We start from the raw sequence: 17,837 nt of genomic DNA on the forward strand, positions 1-17,837 counted from the left end.
TCAGTTATTGCATTGGAAGATTTAACTGGAACAAAGTTAAAACACTGTGGCATCCCCTTATCTCTAGTACAGATGGGTGGTAAAAACTGTATATGGGCTAACAAACATTCATCTGCACACAGGCTCCTCACCTGGGGCTCTCTCCTAGAGTAGGGTTTGCACTAGCATAGCACTTCATTCAGCAAAGCCTGCATCTCAAGTTAGTCTCCTTTATCACCATAGATTCTTCCTATAGTTACTACACAAGCACATTTCAAAGTAATCATACAGCAATCCAGTTCAAAGAATCTTGCTCTTTTTAAAAAATATATTTATTCAAAGAGGAATAGGTTTAATAAAACACTCCACATGGTTTCAGCATTGAAATATTAAGTTTCACATTTTACACATGTAAATATATTACAAATTCACTTTTCATCAAAGTTCAGTTAATGTTGCAGCATTTTCCCATTGTCTTGGTCTTTCAGGCCATTTAATCGTCATCATCCACGGTAATCAAAAAATCAGCTTTTTTGGTAATCCTGAAAAATGGTAAATTAATTTTATAGCGCAAGTATTTAATTTGTATTAATACTGATAAATGAGATAAAGGTCCCAATTCCCAACTCAAAGTTTTACTAGTTATTTAGGGTATGTTTGAACAGCAAAAGCTGTGAACAGGCTAGCTTACCAGAGCCAGCTTGAATCCAGCTAGCACAGGTAACAGGAGCAGTGAAGACAGCATGGACGTCAGTATGGGCTCATGAGCTGAGTATATACCCAGCCTCTGTACTCCGCTCTTGAGCCCACACTGGCTCCCTACACTAGCTGGATTCAGGCTAGCTTGGATAAACATGCACAGCGTTTGCTTGTAGCTATACCCTAACTACTCTGTAGGCCCTGTCTAGTCTTGGAGCAGACTCATGTAAGAGCAGCTAAAATAGTGAATGAAAAAAGTTGTCCAGAACGTTTCTCTCATGTTTTCATAAAACATACAATCCAAAATTAAACTATTTATAGAAAGCTGTTTTGTACTCCTAAAAAGTTTCCAAGCTATCTTTGTGCAAGGCTGTGTGACATGAAACATTTTAGACACCACCTGTTTTTCCTTCCATTTGATATAAAAAGTTGCAGGTTTAAAATAGAATTAAGCTTAGAGGAAAAAAAAGGCAAGTGTCAGTGGGGTGGGTGGTGGTATTGTAATAAAGATAGTAAGTTTTCTAGTTTCGCAGTAACTGCAGCATGTTGGTACAGTGGAAGAAATGAAGACCCTTTCAATGTCTGCTTAGAGGTTTTACTAGACTTATTTTAGGTTCTGCCCCAGAGACTGGCAGGATAGGAATGGAGTAGTGCTGCTCTTTCCTGAGGTCCACCTACACTACAAATGTGACCTACTAAAACTAGGGTTACCATATTTCAATAGTGCAAAAAGAGGGCACTCCACAGGACCCCGCCCCTGCCCCAACTCCGCCCCTGGCCCTGCCACACCCCCACCCCTTCCCCACCCCTTCCCCACCCCCTCCCCTGAGCACCCCACATTCCCCCTCCTCCCTCCCGCCCCCCAGCTGCTGCTGCACTGGGGAAGTTGCTTCGGCCCCTGCCGCGGTGGAGAGCGGCGGGAGCAGAGAAAGTTGGAGCCCGGGGAGGAGGCGGTCCCCTTACCATGCCTCCCTATTTTCCCGGGCATGTTTGGCTTTTTGGAAATTCCTCCCGAACAGGGATTTGAGGACCAAAAAGCCAGACATGTCTGGGAAAATCCGGACCTATGGTAACCCTACCTCTGACACTCACCTCTCCCTCCACTGGAGGGACTCTCCTGTCCATACCTGTCCCGGGGCCTTCCTTTAAAGGGGCATCCCCATATCAGCGGGGTCTACTTGGAAAAGATAATATTTACTCCCTTGTGTGGCTGAGCTGGGCTGTGACAATCCAACCCATCATGAGTACTGTGAGAAATGGGGCAGAACACTAACCAAGGCAGTGTCATTTTAGGGACTGTATGGGCCTCAAAGTTCAAACAAAGAAGCTATATAAAGTCATTTTCTTTACTGGGAAACCAAATGGAAGTTTTTCTAGAAGGGTATTTTTAGAAATCTCAGTATTTCAAGCTCAGTTAAATAACTTTTTTGTGAAATGATGCAGAGCACAATTAGTTCAGAGACATGAATAGTGAGAGATCCAAGCTGGTTTGCCTGATATTGTGTAAAAATGTGTGTAACTTTGATATAGAAGGCCTTGCCAAACTAATTATCGAAGCATATGCAATCATCATCGTAGACAGTGACTTGTTTATACTGCTCTATATACTATACCAGCGTTTCTCAATCTGGGAGTCATGATTTATTTGATAATTTATATGGTAAAAATGAGAAAATAAGCAATTTTTCAGTAATACTGTGCTGTGATACTTGTATTTTTATGTCTGATTTTATAAGCAAATAGTTTAAGTGAGGGGTACTCAAGACAAATCAGCCTCCTGAAGGAGGTACAGTAGTCTGGAAACCTTGACAACCACTGCTCTAATTGACCTGGATCAAGAATGTCTTTGTTTTACTTTCTATCGTAAGGCTATTGGGATCTCAGCATTAAAATACAGTCTCAGAAGGATTTTCTGAATCATGTTTTTAAGAAATTTCATAAATGGACCACTGCACTTCCCCCAAATTAATGAGTCTGATGTTTTATTTTTTAAGACCAAAGGTCCCTGCATCTTCCAAGTATTAGAGTGAGTTGTTTTCCAGAAACCCAAAGATGGAAGTTCATTAGCAATCTATTTGTGTGTAATACATTTTATAGTAACAAATAAAAAGGAAGTCACAACTGGTCTAGTCAAATTTGCTTCCTGCCCTCTAGTCAGGGACATATCTCCCTGCTGTCAACAGTTCTCTCTGGAAACAGAGAAAGAAAGATCCCAGATCAATCTATGAAACTGAAAAGGGTATTCCCAGAAACACTGAGAAAATGAATGCCAAGGGCTTTTGTTACACTTTACCAGGGAGATCAGGAGTGAATGCACCAAACCGAAGACTCACTGCTGCGGAAATAAACACTCAGGGGTAGACTCTGCTTGGAGACAGCAGAATCTGCTACCATTTGCTGCTCTGAGGTGTTCAGTGCCTCACAGAGCTGGAGAAAGGAGGTAAGACCGTGGCTGGCAGTGCAGGAGAGAGTAAGGTGCATCGCTGGCCTCCCCCTGCGCTGCTATGGTGCTGAGCACCCCCCTCGCCGGGCCCCCCAGGCGGGGGGGTGAGGTGACACCCCCACGTGCCCCAGGCCGGGCCAACCTGCGGTGGGGTCCCTGTCACTTTAAGAGCGGGGCTGGGCTGAGCCGAGCCAGCGGGGATTGCTCCGCTCCTGGCTGATGCCGGAGCCTGGGCGGAGAGCCAGGCTCGTCTCCTGCACCAGCTCCGGGTGAGCCTTTGCTACGGCTCCCCCAGGCCTCCCGGGCTGGACTGCCGCACGGTACGGGCGGGTTGCATGAGGCAGGGCAGGACCCGGTGGGGTAGAGGGCTGAACAGGCCCGACAGGGCGATGCAGGGGATGCTGGAGGGGGAAGCTGGGGAAGGGGTGGCATGGCCTCAACCCCCTGGGCCTGCCTGCCCCATGGAGGAGGCAGAGGGGCGCAAGCCGCAGCAGGACCCCAGCCCCCCAGGGGAGGGGATCTGGGGCCAGCCCAGGGCGGCAGGAGCAGCCCCAGGGGTTCTGGGTGTGTGCAGGGCAGAGCCCCAGCCCCGCAGGGGGCAGTGCTGCAGGAGGAGGAGCCCGCCCCCCTGGTGGGCGAGGGGAGCCCCAGGCAGGGGGAGCCGGGCCGCCCGCACCTGCCTCTCACAGTCGCTCCATGCCGCTCCCAGTATCGCTTTCCACCGGCGCGGCTGTCCTGTCAGCCGCTTTTGGGTCTTTAAATAGCCGTCCGGGGGGAATTTTTAAAAAGCTAAAAATGTCCGGGATTTCCCCCCGGACGGCTATTTAAAGACCCAAAAGCCGGACATGTCCGGGGAAACCCGGACGTATGGTAACCCTACTAAAACATGGTTGTCTCCTAGCATCCTATAAATAAGCTGAGGCTTTGTTTAAAAATGGTTTGGTCCCATCCACGCTACAAGTCACTGACAACCATGCTCACCAACTTATTTAATGCCAAACTGCACAAGGAGTTTTAGACAAAACATTTTCCCTACCACTGCTCTGAAGAATTTACAATTCATTAGTTGTATCTGTAGTACAGAATAGGCCAAGATATTAGACTGCTTTCCTACCCTTTGTTAAAGCTCAGAGAAAAGCCACAAAAGAACTTATATCTTGCTTAGGGTATGTCTACACTGCAGTAAAAACCCATGGCTGGCCTATGTCAGCTGACTAAGGCTTGTGGGACCCAGGCTGCAGGGCTATAAAACTGCAATGCAGATGTTATTTTCCCCTATGCAAAACAAATAATGGGAATGTGCTTAAATCTACCATATCCAGAACTTCAGAAGCTTGACTCAAAATGACAAAGGTGCACAATTTAAGAAAAAGAGTCTGGAGACACAGGGACAAGGCCCATAGATTCTCAGCTGGGGGGGGGGGGGGGGGGGAGAGAAAAAGTGGTGGAGGCCATATCATCCTTTATGGTCTTAGCTCAAAACATCTGGTACTATAAGGCTTTGCTTGTGCAGCTCCAGAGGACACTGCTGCCCAGAAGGTTCTCAAAGCTGAGGATCTCTGAGCAGGTACATTTTACACAAAATGTGTAGAGGCCAGTAGTGGGATGAAGTTTGGCTATAAAATTAAGAATGTGCAGACTAGAGAAGTAAACATTTAATGTACATCAGAGTCCTAAAATGCTCAGAATTTCCAATGAATTCAATCAAATGTCAATTAAAATTTAAGTAATTCCCTTTATATAAGGATTTAAGAGAACATCTCAAACAGGTAATAGTCATAGGATAAAGTGTATTAATACTGTAAAATAGTTTTGGATATTGACAGAACTTGCGATACAGAAGTTTTTCTACACCTTAGAATCTACATGGAATAGAAGATATTTCTTTTAACAAGGTACACCTCTTGTAAAAAGAATACTACAAGTCACCAAGGGGCTTAGGTTGGTGTTATGGGCTCAGATTTGGCCAATTTACAGAGCAATATTTCATCTGGTAAGATAGAGGACTATATATAGGTCATATGTCCTTAAACACTGGGACAGTATCATATACTTACCATGCATCTTCAGTTTAAAATTAAAAATATAAAATGCAAAGATTTAGAAGAAAAATTACCTTGATCTATTCCTTCTGTTCTCTTCCTTTTTAAATTTAAAAGTGAAGTTTGTTGTTCTTTTAAGGCTTCTGCGGGACAGTTTGGTCTTGGCAATTGACTTCCTGGTGTTGGTCCTGGCCGATTACTAAAATACTTCTGTTTCAATGCCTTAAAGATAAGGGGAGAAAGCTGGTCAAGTTAATAGTGTGCACAAATTGATCTGAAGGTATATTCTTTCCTTTTCTTAAACTCCTTGCTTATAACTTATGACACTTCTAGGGGTTCTAAGATTGCAGTTCTAAGACTGGAGTTGTACTCAAGAGTTGCTACAAAACCCAAGATTTCAGATTCTCTCAGCGACTTCCACACAGTTTGCTCAATTTACAAGTTGAGATAATTTGTCTAATCATCTGTATTACAGTAGGTGCCTAGAGTCCCCAACCAAGATCCCGGCCCCATTGTGGCAGATGCTATACATGTACACTAAGACAGTTACAGCTCTGAAGAGCGTACAGTCTAAATACTGTAGACAAGACAGAAAAGGAAAGGGGCACAGAGATTGACTTTTTCAAGGTAATCAGCGACACCTCTGGCAGAGCCAGGAATTGAAGCCAGATTTCTGGAACACCATCCTTATGTTGATTTGCAAAGTAAGTTGGGTTCTGTTCTACTCTTCCCTAATCACTCTGATTCTGCAATGCCAAAAGAAAGAAAAGCTTGTTACTGAGTACACAGAAGACCTGAACACATAGGAAGCAGATACATAAAATAAGTATCAATTTTACATAAGTTAATTATATCCTCCCCACCCCTCCACTTTAAAGCAGATTTCAGTTCCACAGCTTCTATAAACCACAGTTCAGGAAATAAATAAATAAATCAAGCAGCTGGAACTGCCAGGAAATGTTTTTGCTTATCCTAATTATAGTGTTCAGTCTCTGCTGTAAGTCAAGCCACATTGGGAAGAACCCAGGAGTTTAAAGCAGAAAACTTGCAATTTTTAAAATGGGTTATAAAATGTGTCTGTCACGGAGGTCAGGGAAGTCATGGATTCCGTGGCTTCTTGCAACCTTTGTGACTACTGCAGTGGCCAGTGTTGCTGACCCTAGGGCCACCACAAGCAGCTGGCCCTGGGACCAGCTGCTCAGGCGGCTCTAGGGACAGCCACACCAGCTGCTGCTGGAGCAGCTCTGCAGTCAGCCACACCAGCCGCTGCTTGAGTTGCCACAGCCCTGGGGCCAGCCACACTAGTCACTGCTCTGGCAGCCCCGGGCAGCTGGCCCCGGGACCACCTGAGCCGCAGTCTCGGGGATGCCAGGAGCAGCTGCAGCAAGACTGGCTCCTGACAAGACTCGATCAGGGTGTAGTTATGGTACACCTCTATCCTGATATAACGCAACCCAATAGAACACGAATTAGAATATAACACAGTAAAGCCGTGCTCCAGGTGTGTGTGTGGGGGGGGGGGGCGGGGGGAGGGAGAAGAGGAGGGAAGAAGGGGAGGCTGGCTGTCATGTACTCCGGCGGATCAAAGCAAGTTCGATATAACATGGTTTCACCTATAACACGGTAAGATTTTTTGGCTCCTGAGGACAGCGTTCTATCGGGTTAGAGGTGTATAAGTCAGACAGGTAACTGGCCGTGATTTTTTGTTTTTTGCCCGTGACCTGTCCATGACTTACTAAAAACACCCATGTTTAAATCGTAGCTTTAGTTATAACGGTCCTCCTGCTACAGTATTTTAATTCATATTTTGCGGCTTGATCCTTGAATATCAGCCTATGAAAAAGGACTTCGTAAGTAGCCTCTAGTATAGCATTCTATTTTACTAGAAACTGAATGCATACTAAAGCATATATCTGATAAAGAGGCAGATAACGCTATGAAAAAGTGTTGTTGAAAAGGCTACCTAAGGCAGTTAAACTCATCTCCTGTCCTATCCCCAAAAATGTAATCTTTTGAGTGGTAAGGGGAATTGCAGTGGTCAGGTGATGGGACACCTTTGTTCTTTGCAGCAGTGTTCCCTCTGGCATGCAACAGTGGGAGAGGGAGAAGAAATAGGTATACACTACATTGTTATTCCCCTGCCCTGCCCTCAGCATACTCAGAACAGGAGCTGACTGACAAATAGCAAGAGCTTTCTTGCAAAAGTATCAAAAAAGTATGAGGAAATTTGTCTCACTTACCCAGAATTCTGGGTAGGGGGATGGGTCCATAAATTCAGTAGTGATGGGTTCTTCAATCAGATGTTTTAACTGGCTGGGCTGACCCTCCAGATAACTTCCCCCACTGAAAAGCCCCTCCGAAAACTTGCTTCCAAAGCTGCTATTATGAATAAAATACTCATTCAGATATTAACAATAGCAGAAAATCTGCCCAACAATTAAGAACTGTCCAATCTGGAAAAAAACAAACTGGGACAACCCTGAGGGTCATCAATTAATTTTAAGAGCATGGTTATCCATCCACTCTTCTCTAAAGCGGGGATCAAGCGCACAATTGACCAATCACCTTCCAGAAGAAGTAGATAAAATACAGAGTCGGGATGAATTTATGAACCCATATGCCCTACCCAGAAAGAAAATTTGTCTCACTTATCTGGAAATTTTCATTCTCATTTCAGGGGATGGATCATAAATTCAGAAGTGCTGGGATTTTTGTAAAAACAACAAGGAGTCTGGTGGCACCTTAAAGACTAACAGATTTATTTGGGCATAAGCTTTCGTGAGTAAAAACCTCACTTCTTCGGATGCACGGAGTGAAAGCAGTAATCCTGCCCTCGCTATCAATTGTTGAGTGGGCTAAGGGTAGGCTACAGCTCACAGAACTCCTGTCAAAGTCTGCTTCATCTGACCAAAGTCTATCAGTCTTCTAGACTTTAGTAAACATATGTAGGGAACCATCAGCCCACAAGGCTGCATTATCTTATTGGCTTTAATCTTGAATGGGGGAGATTACCTCTTCGCTTTACATGCCTGGGAAAAATCTTCCCCCATTCCCTTCAAAATATATATATATATACACACTTTGCTGTGGAGGATCTCAAAGCTTTCTGTCCTCTAGCCCTGTATTAGAATGAACTAAGCAGATGTTTTACTGAGAGACTTTGTTCTCTAAATACAGATGCTGATCCTGCTGTGTATCACAACATGCACCAGGAATAAAATCTTCTATTACTGTATATCAAGAATTGGCTGAAAACTCTCTGGGCTTGAGTAGGATTGAGAACAAATCACTGGAATTTACTAGTTTGTGGGTAGGGGGGTTATGTTTATTTATTATTTTTAAAGTGACCTCTCAATAATCAGGCTGCCAGCTTCTGAGATGCTGTGATGGAGCAGATGTTCCTATGATAGCAGATCCTGAGTGGATTGTAACGTTGATGGAGGGGTCACAAACATCTCCATGATGTCTGAAAACCAGGGAAGTTTGGGCCAGAGCGGTGCAATCAGAATTACAGCCTGTCGTCTCTGTTAGATGCTGCATGTTATAGGAAAAAGAGGGAATGCATATAGCAGAGCTGTTGGCCATACCTAGGAGGTCATTGATTCCCCTGGCCCGACGATCTCATTTCCTGGTATAGGAGTTGTTTTTGGCATTGGAGCCTCCATGTTAGTTTCCCAAAGGTCTGGGCTATGGGTTTGAACACCTCTGGTGAAGGCATGATTAAGGCACAATTTCCCCTGCTCCGAGCTTTTGCAGCTGAGCCAATCGCTGGCATTCAGGTGCCCTTTCATATGCATGGTTCAAAGTGACAATGTTTTTCGCAGCCCGTTGGAAGAAAAATGTGGCTTCTGCTTGTAGCAGGCTCAACCATGTGCCCCATGTGTTTACATATGCTATGGCAGTCAGGCTGACTATGAATACAAGTATGTGTCTTGAGTTTAAGGTGGGGAGGAATGCCTGAAGGGCTAGGTGAATCACTTGCAATTCCAAAACAGTTCATGGCCTAGTGAGATTCTGTCAGTGACCCTGACTTTGTACCATGTGTTTCAAAAGATGTGTCAGCTCCATACCCTTCCAAGCTGGCATCCATCATTATTGCATCTCTGTGGTTCTGCCAAGCAGATACAGTCTGTGAATCTTGTTGTAATTGCCATCTAAGGGTCCTTTTACTGTGGAGAGAAGTCTTCTAGTGAGAGTTGAAATTGTGAATGTGAGCAGGGAAGCTGAGTAGGCAGTACTGCAGGCACCAGAGATGAAATTTTGCCCATGACAGTAGGTATATGCATGAAATGAACATGCCTAGAAAATCTTCATAGAGTAGTGTTGACTGTGAAGGATCTTATAGGTTTTCTCCAGAATCTGTACTTGCCCGTTTTCAGGGAGGAAGGTCCTGTGAAGTGTAGTGTTCAGCCCCAAACCCAGGTATTCCATTGTCTGGGTAGGGACAAGCTGGCTTTTCTTCACATTGATTATAAATCCATGTTTCTGCAGGGTGTGCACTGGTCATTTGGGTGTACTTGAAAGACTTCTGTAGGAAGGAGGCTCTTTATCAGAATGCCATTGAGAAAATGATACAGATACTGTTCAGAGATGCCCCTAGTATCTGTGACTACTCTGGGGGCAGTGGCTGTGCCAAAAATGGGCTTTGTACAGCATGTGCAAACCTCAGGTACCATCTGTGTAAGGATGAAAATGTGAAGATATGGTTCCTTGAGGAAGACAAAGATTAGGAAATCCCCATTGTGGTAGCTAGCATGACAGACAGGAGCAGTGTCCATTTTGAACCTGTGGAAATGGATCAGCTTGTTGAATCTTTAAATCCAGGACATCCCTGTCTTCCATGATTGCCTCACAAATCAGGAACAGTATGGACTATAAGCCCCAATACTGAGCCTGTCCCAGACCAGGATCAATCACCCTGATATGGAGAAGGCTGTCTATTTGCTGGAGCATAGCCTTCTTCTTGGATGGGCTGGGCAGCCAGGGGAAGAGAGGGTCTTTTAGACCTGCACCCTCACCCCCAGGGAATATTGGCAGGAGGGAGTCACTTATTGCTCTTAGAGACATTCCTGGAGAATGAGTCACCTCTGCATTTAATAGGCCTGGTATTCTCCCATCTATTCTTAGAGAATCTGTCATCTCTCCTACCATTATCTATATGAAGCTCCATAACCCCAAAAGGGATGCCTAAAATGGTTTAAAGTTTGTACTGTGCTTTAGATCTCCCTTTTTATACTGCCCCGCCCCCAAACATTTTGCTCCCACATATAGGCTTGCTACCAAAAACCTGTCTTGAGGAAATATCCACCTTCCACACCCACAGTCGTAGAAGCCTTCTTGCCACTATGCTAGAGTCCTCTATCTGGTGGAGGACCTGAAAGCATTAAGTGAGGTGTCAAAGTAGAGCAGATGTTAGAGAAATTCTCAAAGGATGATCCCAACTCCTTGGCTCTTTTCACCTTTTTTGGAATGTCAGAGAGCATGTACTCAGAAGAACGAAGTACTGCTCTGGCAAAAAAACCCTGACCATTGTCAATCATACTCTATGTGCTCCTGAGAATTCTTTATAGTCTCTTCAGAGAGCTGATTCCACCCTTCTGTCAGTGAAAACTTTGGCGGGGGGGGGGGGGGGGGGAGAAGAAGGAAGACTTAAGTCACATACTCTGTCTTCACTAGGTTTATCATCCCACCTTAAATAGGATGGCCAGGAAGGGATTGCAAGGATCAGTTTTAGAGCCAATTGGAAAACATTTTTAGCAACTCCACACACTAAAAGTGTAGAGAGGCTCAGGAAAAAGAGAAGCTGGGGGAAAAAAAACAAACAACAAAAAGAGGAAAAGAAAAAAATCATCAGGTTTTGGACAGCCTACAAAGGCCCTCACTCTTAGCCTGCTGCATCTTTGGAGGCAGAGAAAATTCTGGAGGGGCTCTTTTTACATTTCAGGGCCTGAAGGGACCATTGTGATCATCTAGTCTGGCCTCCTGTATAGCACAGGCCACAGAACTTGCCCAAAATTGCCTAGAACGGGTCTTTTAGAAAAGCATCCAATCTTGATTTAATAATGGTCAGTAATGGACAATCCACCACAACCCTTGGTAAACTGTTATGTTCCAATGGTTAAATACTCTCACTTAAAAATTTCCAGTCTGAATTTGTCTGGCTTCAACTTCCAGCCATTGGATAGTGTTGTACCTTTCTCTTCTAGATTAAATAGCTCATTATTAAATATTTCTTCCCCATATAGCTACTTATGCCTAATCAAGTCACCATCTACCTAATCAAGTCACTTCTTACCCTTCTTTGTTAAGATAAATAGATTGAGCTGCTTGAGTCTATTACTATAAGGCAGTGGCTCTCAACCAGGGGTCCAAGGCCCCCAGGGGGGCTGCAAGCAGGTTTCAGAGGGGCTGCCAAGCAGGGCCAGCATCAAACTCACGGGGCCCAGGGCAGAAAGCCAAAGCCCCTGCCGCATGGGGTTGAAGCCCAGGCCTGAGCCCTGCCACCCGAGGCTGAGGCTGAAGCCGAAGCCTGAGCAATGTAGCTTTGTGGTGGCTCCTGTGGCATGAGGCCCCGGGCAATTGTCCTGTTGCTAGCCCTGGCTTTTATATGCAGAAAACCCATTATTGTGACAGAGGTGATCTGTGGAGTTTTTAATAGCATGTTGGGGGGGCTTCAGAAAGAAAAGGGTTGAGAACCTCTGCTACAAGGCATGTTTTCTAATCTCGTCTCTAAACCCTCTCCAATTCATCAACATCTTTCTCAAATTGGGGGCACCATAACTGTACACAGTATTCCAGGAGAGATCACCCTAGTGACCAATACAGAAGTAAAATAACCTCTACTTCTACTCCTCATTTCCATTTATGTATCCCAGAATCACATTAGCTCTTTTGGCCATGGTGTCACACTGGGAGCTTATATTCATCTGTTTATCCACCACAAGCCCCAAATCATTTTGGGTCACTATTTCCCAGTGAAAGCAGTTACCTGGAGAATCAGCCCAGCCAATCAAAACATCCGACTCTGCCTCATACAGCACGGAGGCTGAAGAACCCATCAGTATTGAATATATGGATCCATCCCCCGCAAAGTGACAAAGAAAAGTTGTCACAGCTAGACTTTCAGCAACAGATTTGATATGAAAATTCTGGGATAAGGCTCCCACTGTAAAAACCAAGGAGGGTCAAGAGTTTCAACAGAAACTGAGAAAAATTGAATTTTAAATATGAATTTATTATTTCAACGTTTATAAAATAAGGGATGGAAGGTCCTGTATGAAGACATGTAAAGCTCAAAGTTCACCAGGTAGCTGAACAGTGTACTGATACCACAGACTACCAAGTAGACCCATACTGTCTCATGGTTTCCTTGTACTCCCTCATCTGTCTGTATCTATCGTCTCGTGTCTTATACTTAGACTGTGCATTTGGGGCAGGAGCCATGTTTATGTTCTGCGTACAGTGCCCACCACAATAGGGTCCTGACCAATGACTAGGGTTTCCTAGGAGATATGGTAGTGGTACTGCAAATAGTGTTGCAAAGGTAGAATGTAATGAAAGTGTCAAAAAAGCCTAGGAGCCACAAATCTTTCATCTTCATAACTTCAACCTAGATCCGTAGGGGGAGATTTTCAAAGACAAGTGGCAGACAGACATCTAACTTCCAACTGCCATTTATGCCTTTGAAAGTCTCTTCCGTAGCATGAGAAGGTTTTATAGTAGTTATATGCTCAGAGCAAGATGACGTTCGGGTCCATGCCAGGGACTCCTATGTGCTATAATAAAAATGTCATCTTATTTATTCGATCTCAAAACCTCAACTATCACTCCTTGTATCCAAGAGATATTGAACTGATGTTAACAAGAGGTGTTAGAATGTTTGTATTGTATGTTATAGGTTGTGTACATTCTACCATACCTGTGTAGCTGTGACCCTAGTACAAGGATTAAATATGAATAGACCTTGGAGAAGATCTAGCAAGTCATCACCAGCTGCACTGAAGATATGTTGAAGTGGCATTCCAGGGAAACTTTTAAATGTTACATAATCTGGAAGACTAGACATGCCCTATGAAAACAAAATGGGAATCAGATTTTAAAACAACAAATAAAGGAAAGCTTAGACCCGAACTGAAGGAATTGCCACGGTGCAGCTTATGGATCAGAAGTAACATCAACTTTTAAAGCATACTGTCAATCTGAAATTGAATCAGTTTAATAAAAACTATTACATTAGTTTCAGGTAACAAATTTATCAATGTTGTGGTTTTACAATCACACTACCCTTTCTAAAGGATTTTTCCTACTATGCAGCGTAAAGACCTCCACAAAGTGGGAAAGTAAATGACTATAGAACGGAAACAACAAAAATGACTATCCCTAAGAGGGTCAAATACACTAACAAAATAGAAAAAAAAAATTCCCCTCTAGTCTCATTATTGTAATCCTAGGAGTGATTTGCAGTAAAAGAACACACAAGATTTTCAGACAAAAGCAATTTAAGTTGGCCTCTCTAACATGGAAGTCATTTGCATCAACAATGTGGGAGACTATGTTCTGCATAAGTAATACTCTGCAACTGCTTCTGCAGTGGGAAACTGAAGAACTTTTGAAAAAAGAATTGAGCCAAATAGATTAACACCTGTTCAAGTTGCAATAATGCATATCTTACTGTTGCTTTCATCCAGTTTGCAAGTCACCTCTCTTCTTCCCCCAATATCATACAAAGTTATATTGATAGACTTAAAATAGCCAAATGATGCTAAATATTTCTAGCAACATGATTTATACTGCAATAAGTTTTAACCAAGCACACCACAGCATGTTAAAGTGGCAGTAAACACGATGAATGAATGAATTACATCTCTCTTGTATAGTCTATAGAAGTGAGGGAATTAAGGTTCTTAATTTTGAAGAGTTACAAGATTTGTGAATTAATTTCAGAATATATCCTCTCTTTTGGCCAAGTATCTTACAAACAAGAATTTCTTCAAGGTTAAAGTTTTCATTAAGCACCAAGAATATGATTAAAGAATCTTGCAATATTTTAACACTTCCTTTTGAATTATGGTATGACCGCATACAACTGTTCTGAATCAAAACACATTTGCAAATGCCTACAAACTACGTGGCTATATCAAACAAGATGAAACAAAAAAGCGTTAAATTATCACTCCTCTGTGTCCAGGGCTATCATCACATGATAAAAGTCTATCATGGGAAGTTTTATTTTCACTCTTAAGTTACCACATGCTATTATACTAGCAGGTATCTGATCCAAGTAACAGTTTTGGAAACCCGGACTAGCTGCACTTTGTTTTGTAAATTCAGCTAACAGTCTTTTTGAAGTAATTTCCAAATATTTTGGTACAACTTTAAATTTAATTCAAACAGTTAACAGTAATATATATATAAAAAAAAGAATGTGGAGATAGGTTTGTTAACTAAAGGACTTACAGGCCACTGTTCTTCTGTTGGAGTCCCCAGCGTTTCAAATATTTTTGTCAGCTGATCAAGATCAGAGTCTCCTGGCAAAAAAGGAACCTGTAAGAAGGCAAATGCAACAGCCATTCTGATTTAAAGATTTAATCAACATCTGAACTTGGACTCCCGGGGAACAACTTTGATTTTTCCCTTTGTGAAAAGTATTCTACTGTTATAGTAACATGGCTTTGGATACCAACTATTTGTAGATGGGCACTGATGGAATGCTAGGGGCTTCACCATAACGTCTAAATAGGTTTCAAATGCCATTTACATTTAGGCATGACATCATTAACCTCATCACTAGATTTTCCATTATGAAGCTAAACAACCATTATGTAAGTGAGATAATACAAAGGTATGCCTCTTTCTAACCTATTAAAGATTTTAAACATACCATGTAAAGTAACCTAAATCTGTATAGTTGCATGTTTTAAATTTTTCCTCAATAACTTTGTGATCGTTCCAATGCCCACAACTAGTGAAGAAAGAGAAAGATTGATATTGGAGACCATCTAGGTTTTGTATTCAGAATGAATTTGGTGATGACAATACTAGGAATTAAATGAGCTCTACTTAAGCAAAAATAATGGGGTACTGATTCACTGGGTTAGAAATTGCCTAACCAGTGCTTGTCAAGTTTAAACTACATTGGAAGTAGTAGGAGGAAATTAGCCTAATTCAGTCTACCATGTACTTACAATACACAAAAGGCAGAAGAGAGAATTCTGGGACAGAAGTTGAAGAATAAGGTGACTATTAATGTGTTAAGCGTGAAGAATTAGATAACAATATTAACAGTGAGGGTAACTGAAATCAAAACTGAAAAGCCAGTGTAACTAACATATTCATAAAAAAAAATCAAGGCAAAGGGGACACCCAATGTTTTTGTGAAATTTAGTTTATATTTTCCTCTCAATGTTATCTGTTTAAGAGCATTTTGGATAAAAGTCTCTTAAAATTGTCTAAAATTAGACATAGTAATAGCAAGTGTGCTGTAGTGCAGTATCCTGCATTGCAGGATTGGATTAGATTGTCCAATAGGACCCTACCCTTTCCATCATTAACCCTCTTAAATATCAAGATCATTTCTCTCAAGCTTATCCTATTTTAAAGAGAGTTTAGCTTTTTGAACAGAAGTGGAAAGAATTTTACTCTCTTCCTCTACCTTTTTTCCTAAGGAACTTTATTGTAAGGGGCCCACTTAAAGGAGTTAGTCACTGGGGGGGAGAGGGAGGATGCAAGGAAGAGCTATGAGCCATACACAAAATCTGAGAACCACCACATTAAAGGTTAGACAGATGTTGACATTTAACTTTGTTCTACCGGTCCATGGTTAGTAGGGGAAGGACAACACATGGAAAGTTAGTACATACTTTTAACGTTGCTAGACATTGTACTTCAGTGCGTATGGAACGAGAGTCACTAGCGATATACATCTCTACCCTGATATAACGTGACCGGATATAACACGAATTCGGATATAACGCGGTAAAGCCGCGCTCCGGGGGGGCGGGGCTGCACATTCCGGCAGATCAAAGCAAGTGCGATATAACGCAGTTTCACCTATAACGCGGTAAGATTTTTTGGCTCCCGAGGACAGCGTTATATCGGGGTAGAGGTGTACAAGCAATTCATGACTTTGCCAATAAAAAAAGTGATGTGAGATGAGATGTCAGATTTCTGTTGATTAAAATAGATAGTATGAGGTTATAAATGTCAAAGGTTAAAATACAAAAGATGGAAGTACATAAGAACCTATGTACAAGAGCTACATTATGTTATAGATAAACACAAATATTTGTGTTTGAGGCTTACCCTAAGAAGCAGTTCTGCTAAGATACAGCCAACAGCCCACATATCTACACCTACACCATACATTCTAGCACCAAACAGTAGCTCAGGTGCTCGATACCATCTGAAAAGCAAGCAGGAACACTTTCAAGCAAGGATAATTTGTATAACACAGCATGCAAATAAAGTATTTAACTGAGCAGAAGTGTTACAGAATGTTTATTGCTCACTCCCTGGATATTTATCATCAAGTTAATGTCTGAAAAGATCTATATCTTGGAGAGAGCTTTTCCCCCCCCTTTAAGGATGTGGTTCAACATCCTGATGTTGTACACACTTCCCCAAAACAAAGCGAAATTGCAGAGCATGTTTGCACTTAGCAAACAACTGGACTGCAAACTTGAAAGACAGAAGATATAACTGGCAGTCTGACTAAATGAAAAACAATCAAGGTTATTTGTCAGGAACCAAAATAAGTAGGCATTAAAATTCCTGCCAATATCTAGACACCTCAAAAGTGACAGTGACAGCCACTGATGATTTAAGTGCTGAGATTCTTGTGTAGAATGAATCCTAGCAGTTACTATTAACGCAAAGTAGCTAGTATCACTGCTTAAAACAATTCAGTTTACCTTACACATGAAGATAACACTTTAATTAGATTCCACTTGCAGTGATGAATACACTAGTATTCGAGAACAGCTTAGTAGATGGAAGAAACGAGATGGTTCCAAATGTTGGCAATTATGCCATTAATGAAATATCTAACACAAATCTAGCTTCATTTCTTCCATTAGAAGAAGACATTTAAAATAAATCCAACTATTCATATTAGTATAGACAATTGAAAAAAATATTCTGGAAGTTCAGTTGTGCTTTGCACCCCCACTCTGTTTTTAGAAGTGTGTATTAAATATTACAAAAAAACCCAACAGATTTATCTGATGTCAATTAAGACCATTTAGTTACCCTAAGAGACACATGAGTGAGTGGTTAGGAATACTACATTCAGGGCAAATAATTTGGTTAATATACAAGAGATAAAGAGCCTAAGCCTTGTTGTTTAAGAAGTTAATTACAACCAGGACTTACAAGACTAGTGTACATACTTCCTTGTGTTTCTGGAGAAAAGGCAACACCTAGGCCTGGTCTACACTAGGCGTTTATGTCGAAGTTAGCGCCATTACATCGAATTAACCCTGCACCCGTCCACACCGCGAAGGTATTTAGTTCGATATAGAGGTCTCTTTAATTCGACTTCTGTACTCCTCCCCGACGAGGGGAGTAGCACTAAATTCGACATGGCCATGTCGAATTAGGCTAGGTGTGGATGGAAATCGACGCTAATAGCTCCGGGAGCTATCCCACAGTGCACCACTCTGTTGACGCTCTGGACA

The 17,837-nt window shown here is 42.4% G+C and overlaps 1 protein-coding gene across 1 annotated transcript in view; it reads right to left on the minus strand.

Moving 5' to 3' along the window:
- Positions 1–293: 293 nt before the first annotated feature.
- Positions 294–17,837, minus strand: part of CDK7 (cyclin dependent kinase 7) — a 42,325-nt gene continuing 24,781 nt past the window's right edge. Inside the window, exons 8-12 of the mRNA XM_054032347.1 lie at positions 16,465–16,564; positions 14,620–14,706; positions 13,082–13,231; positions 5,238–5,385; positions 294–521 (exon numbers count right to left, since the gene is read on the minus strand). Coding sequence (XP_053888322.1) covers positions 496–521; positions 5,238–5,385; positions 13,082–13,231; positions 14,620–14,706; positions 16,465–16,564 — 511 coding nt within the window. The 3' untranslated portion in view covers positions 294–495. The remainder of the gene's footprint in view (positions 522–5,237; positions 5,386–13,081; positions 13,232–14,619; positions 14,707–16,464; positions 16,565–17,837) is intronic.

The sequence above is a fragment of the Malaclemys terrapin genome, chromosome 6 (assembly GCF_027887155.1).
Source record: "Malaclemys terrapin pileata isolate rMalTer1 chromosome 6, rMalTer1.hap1, whole genome shotgun sequence".
Lineage (NCBI taxonomy): Eukaryota > Metazoa > Chordata > Testudines > Emydidae > Malaclemys > Malaclemys terrapin.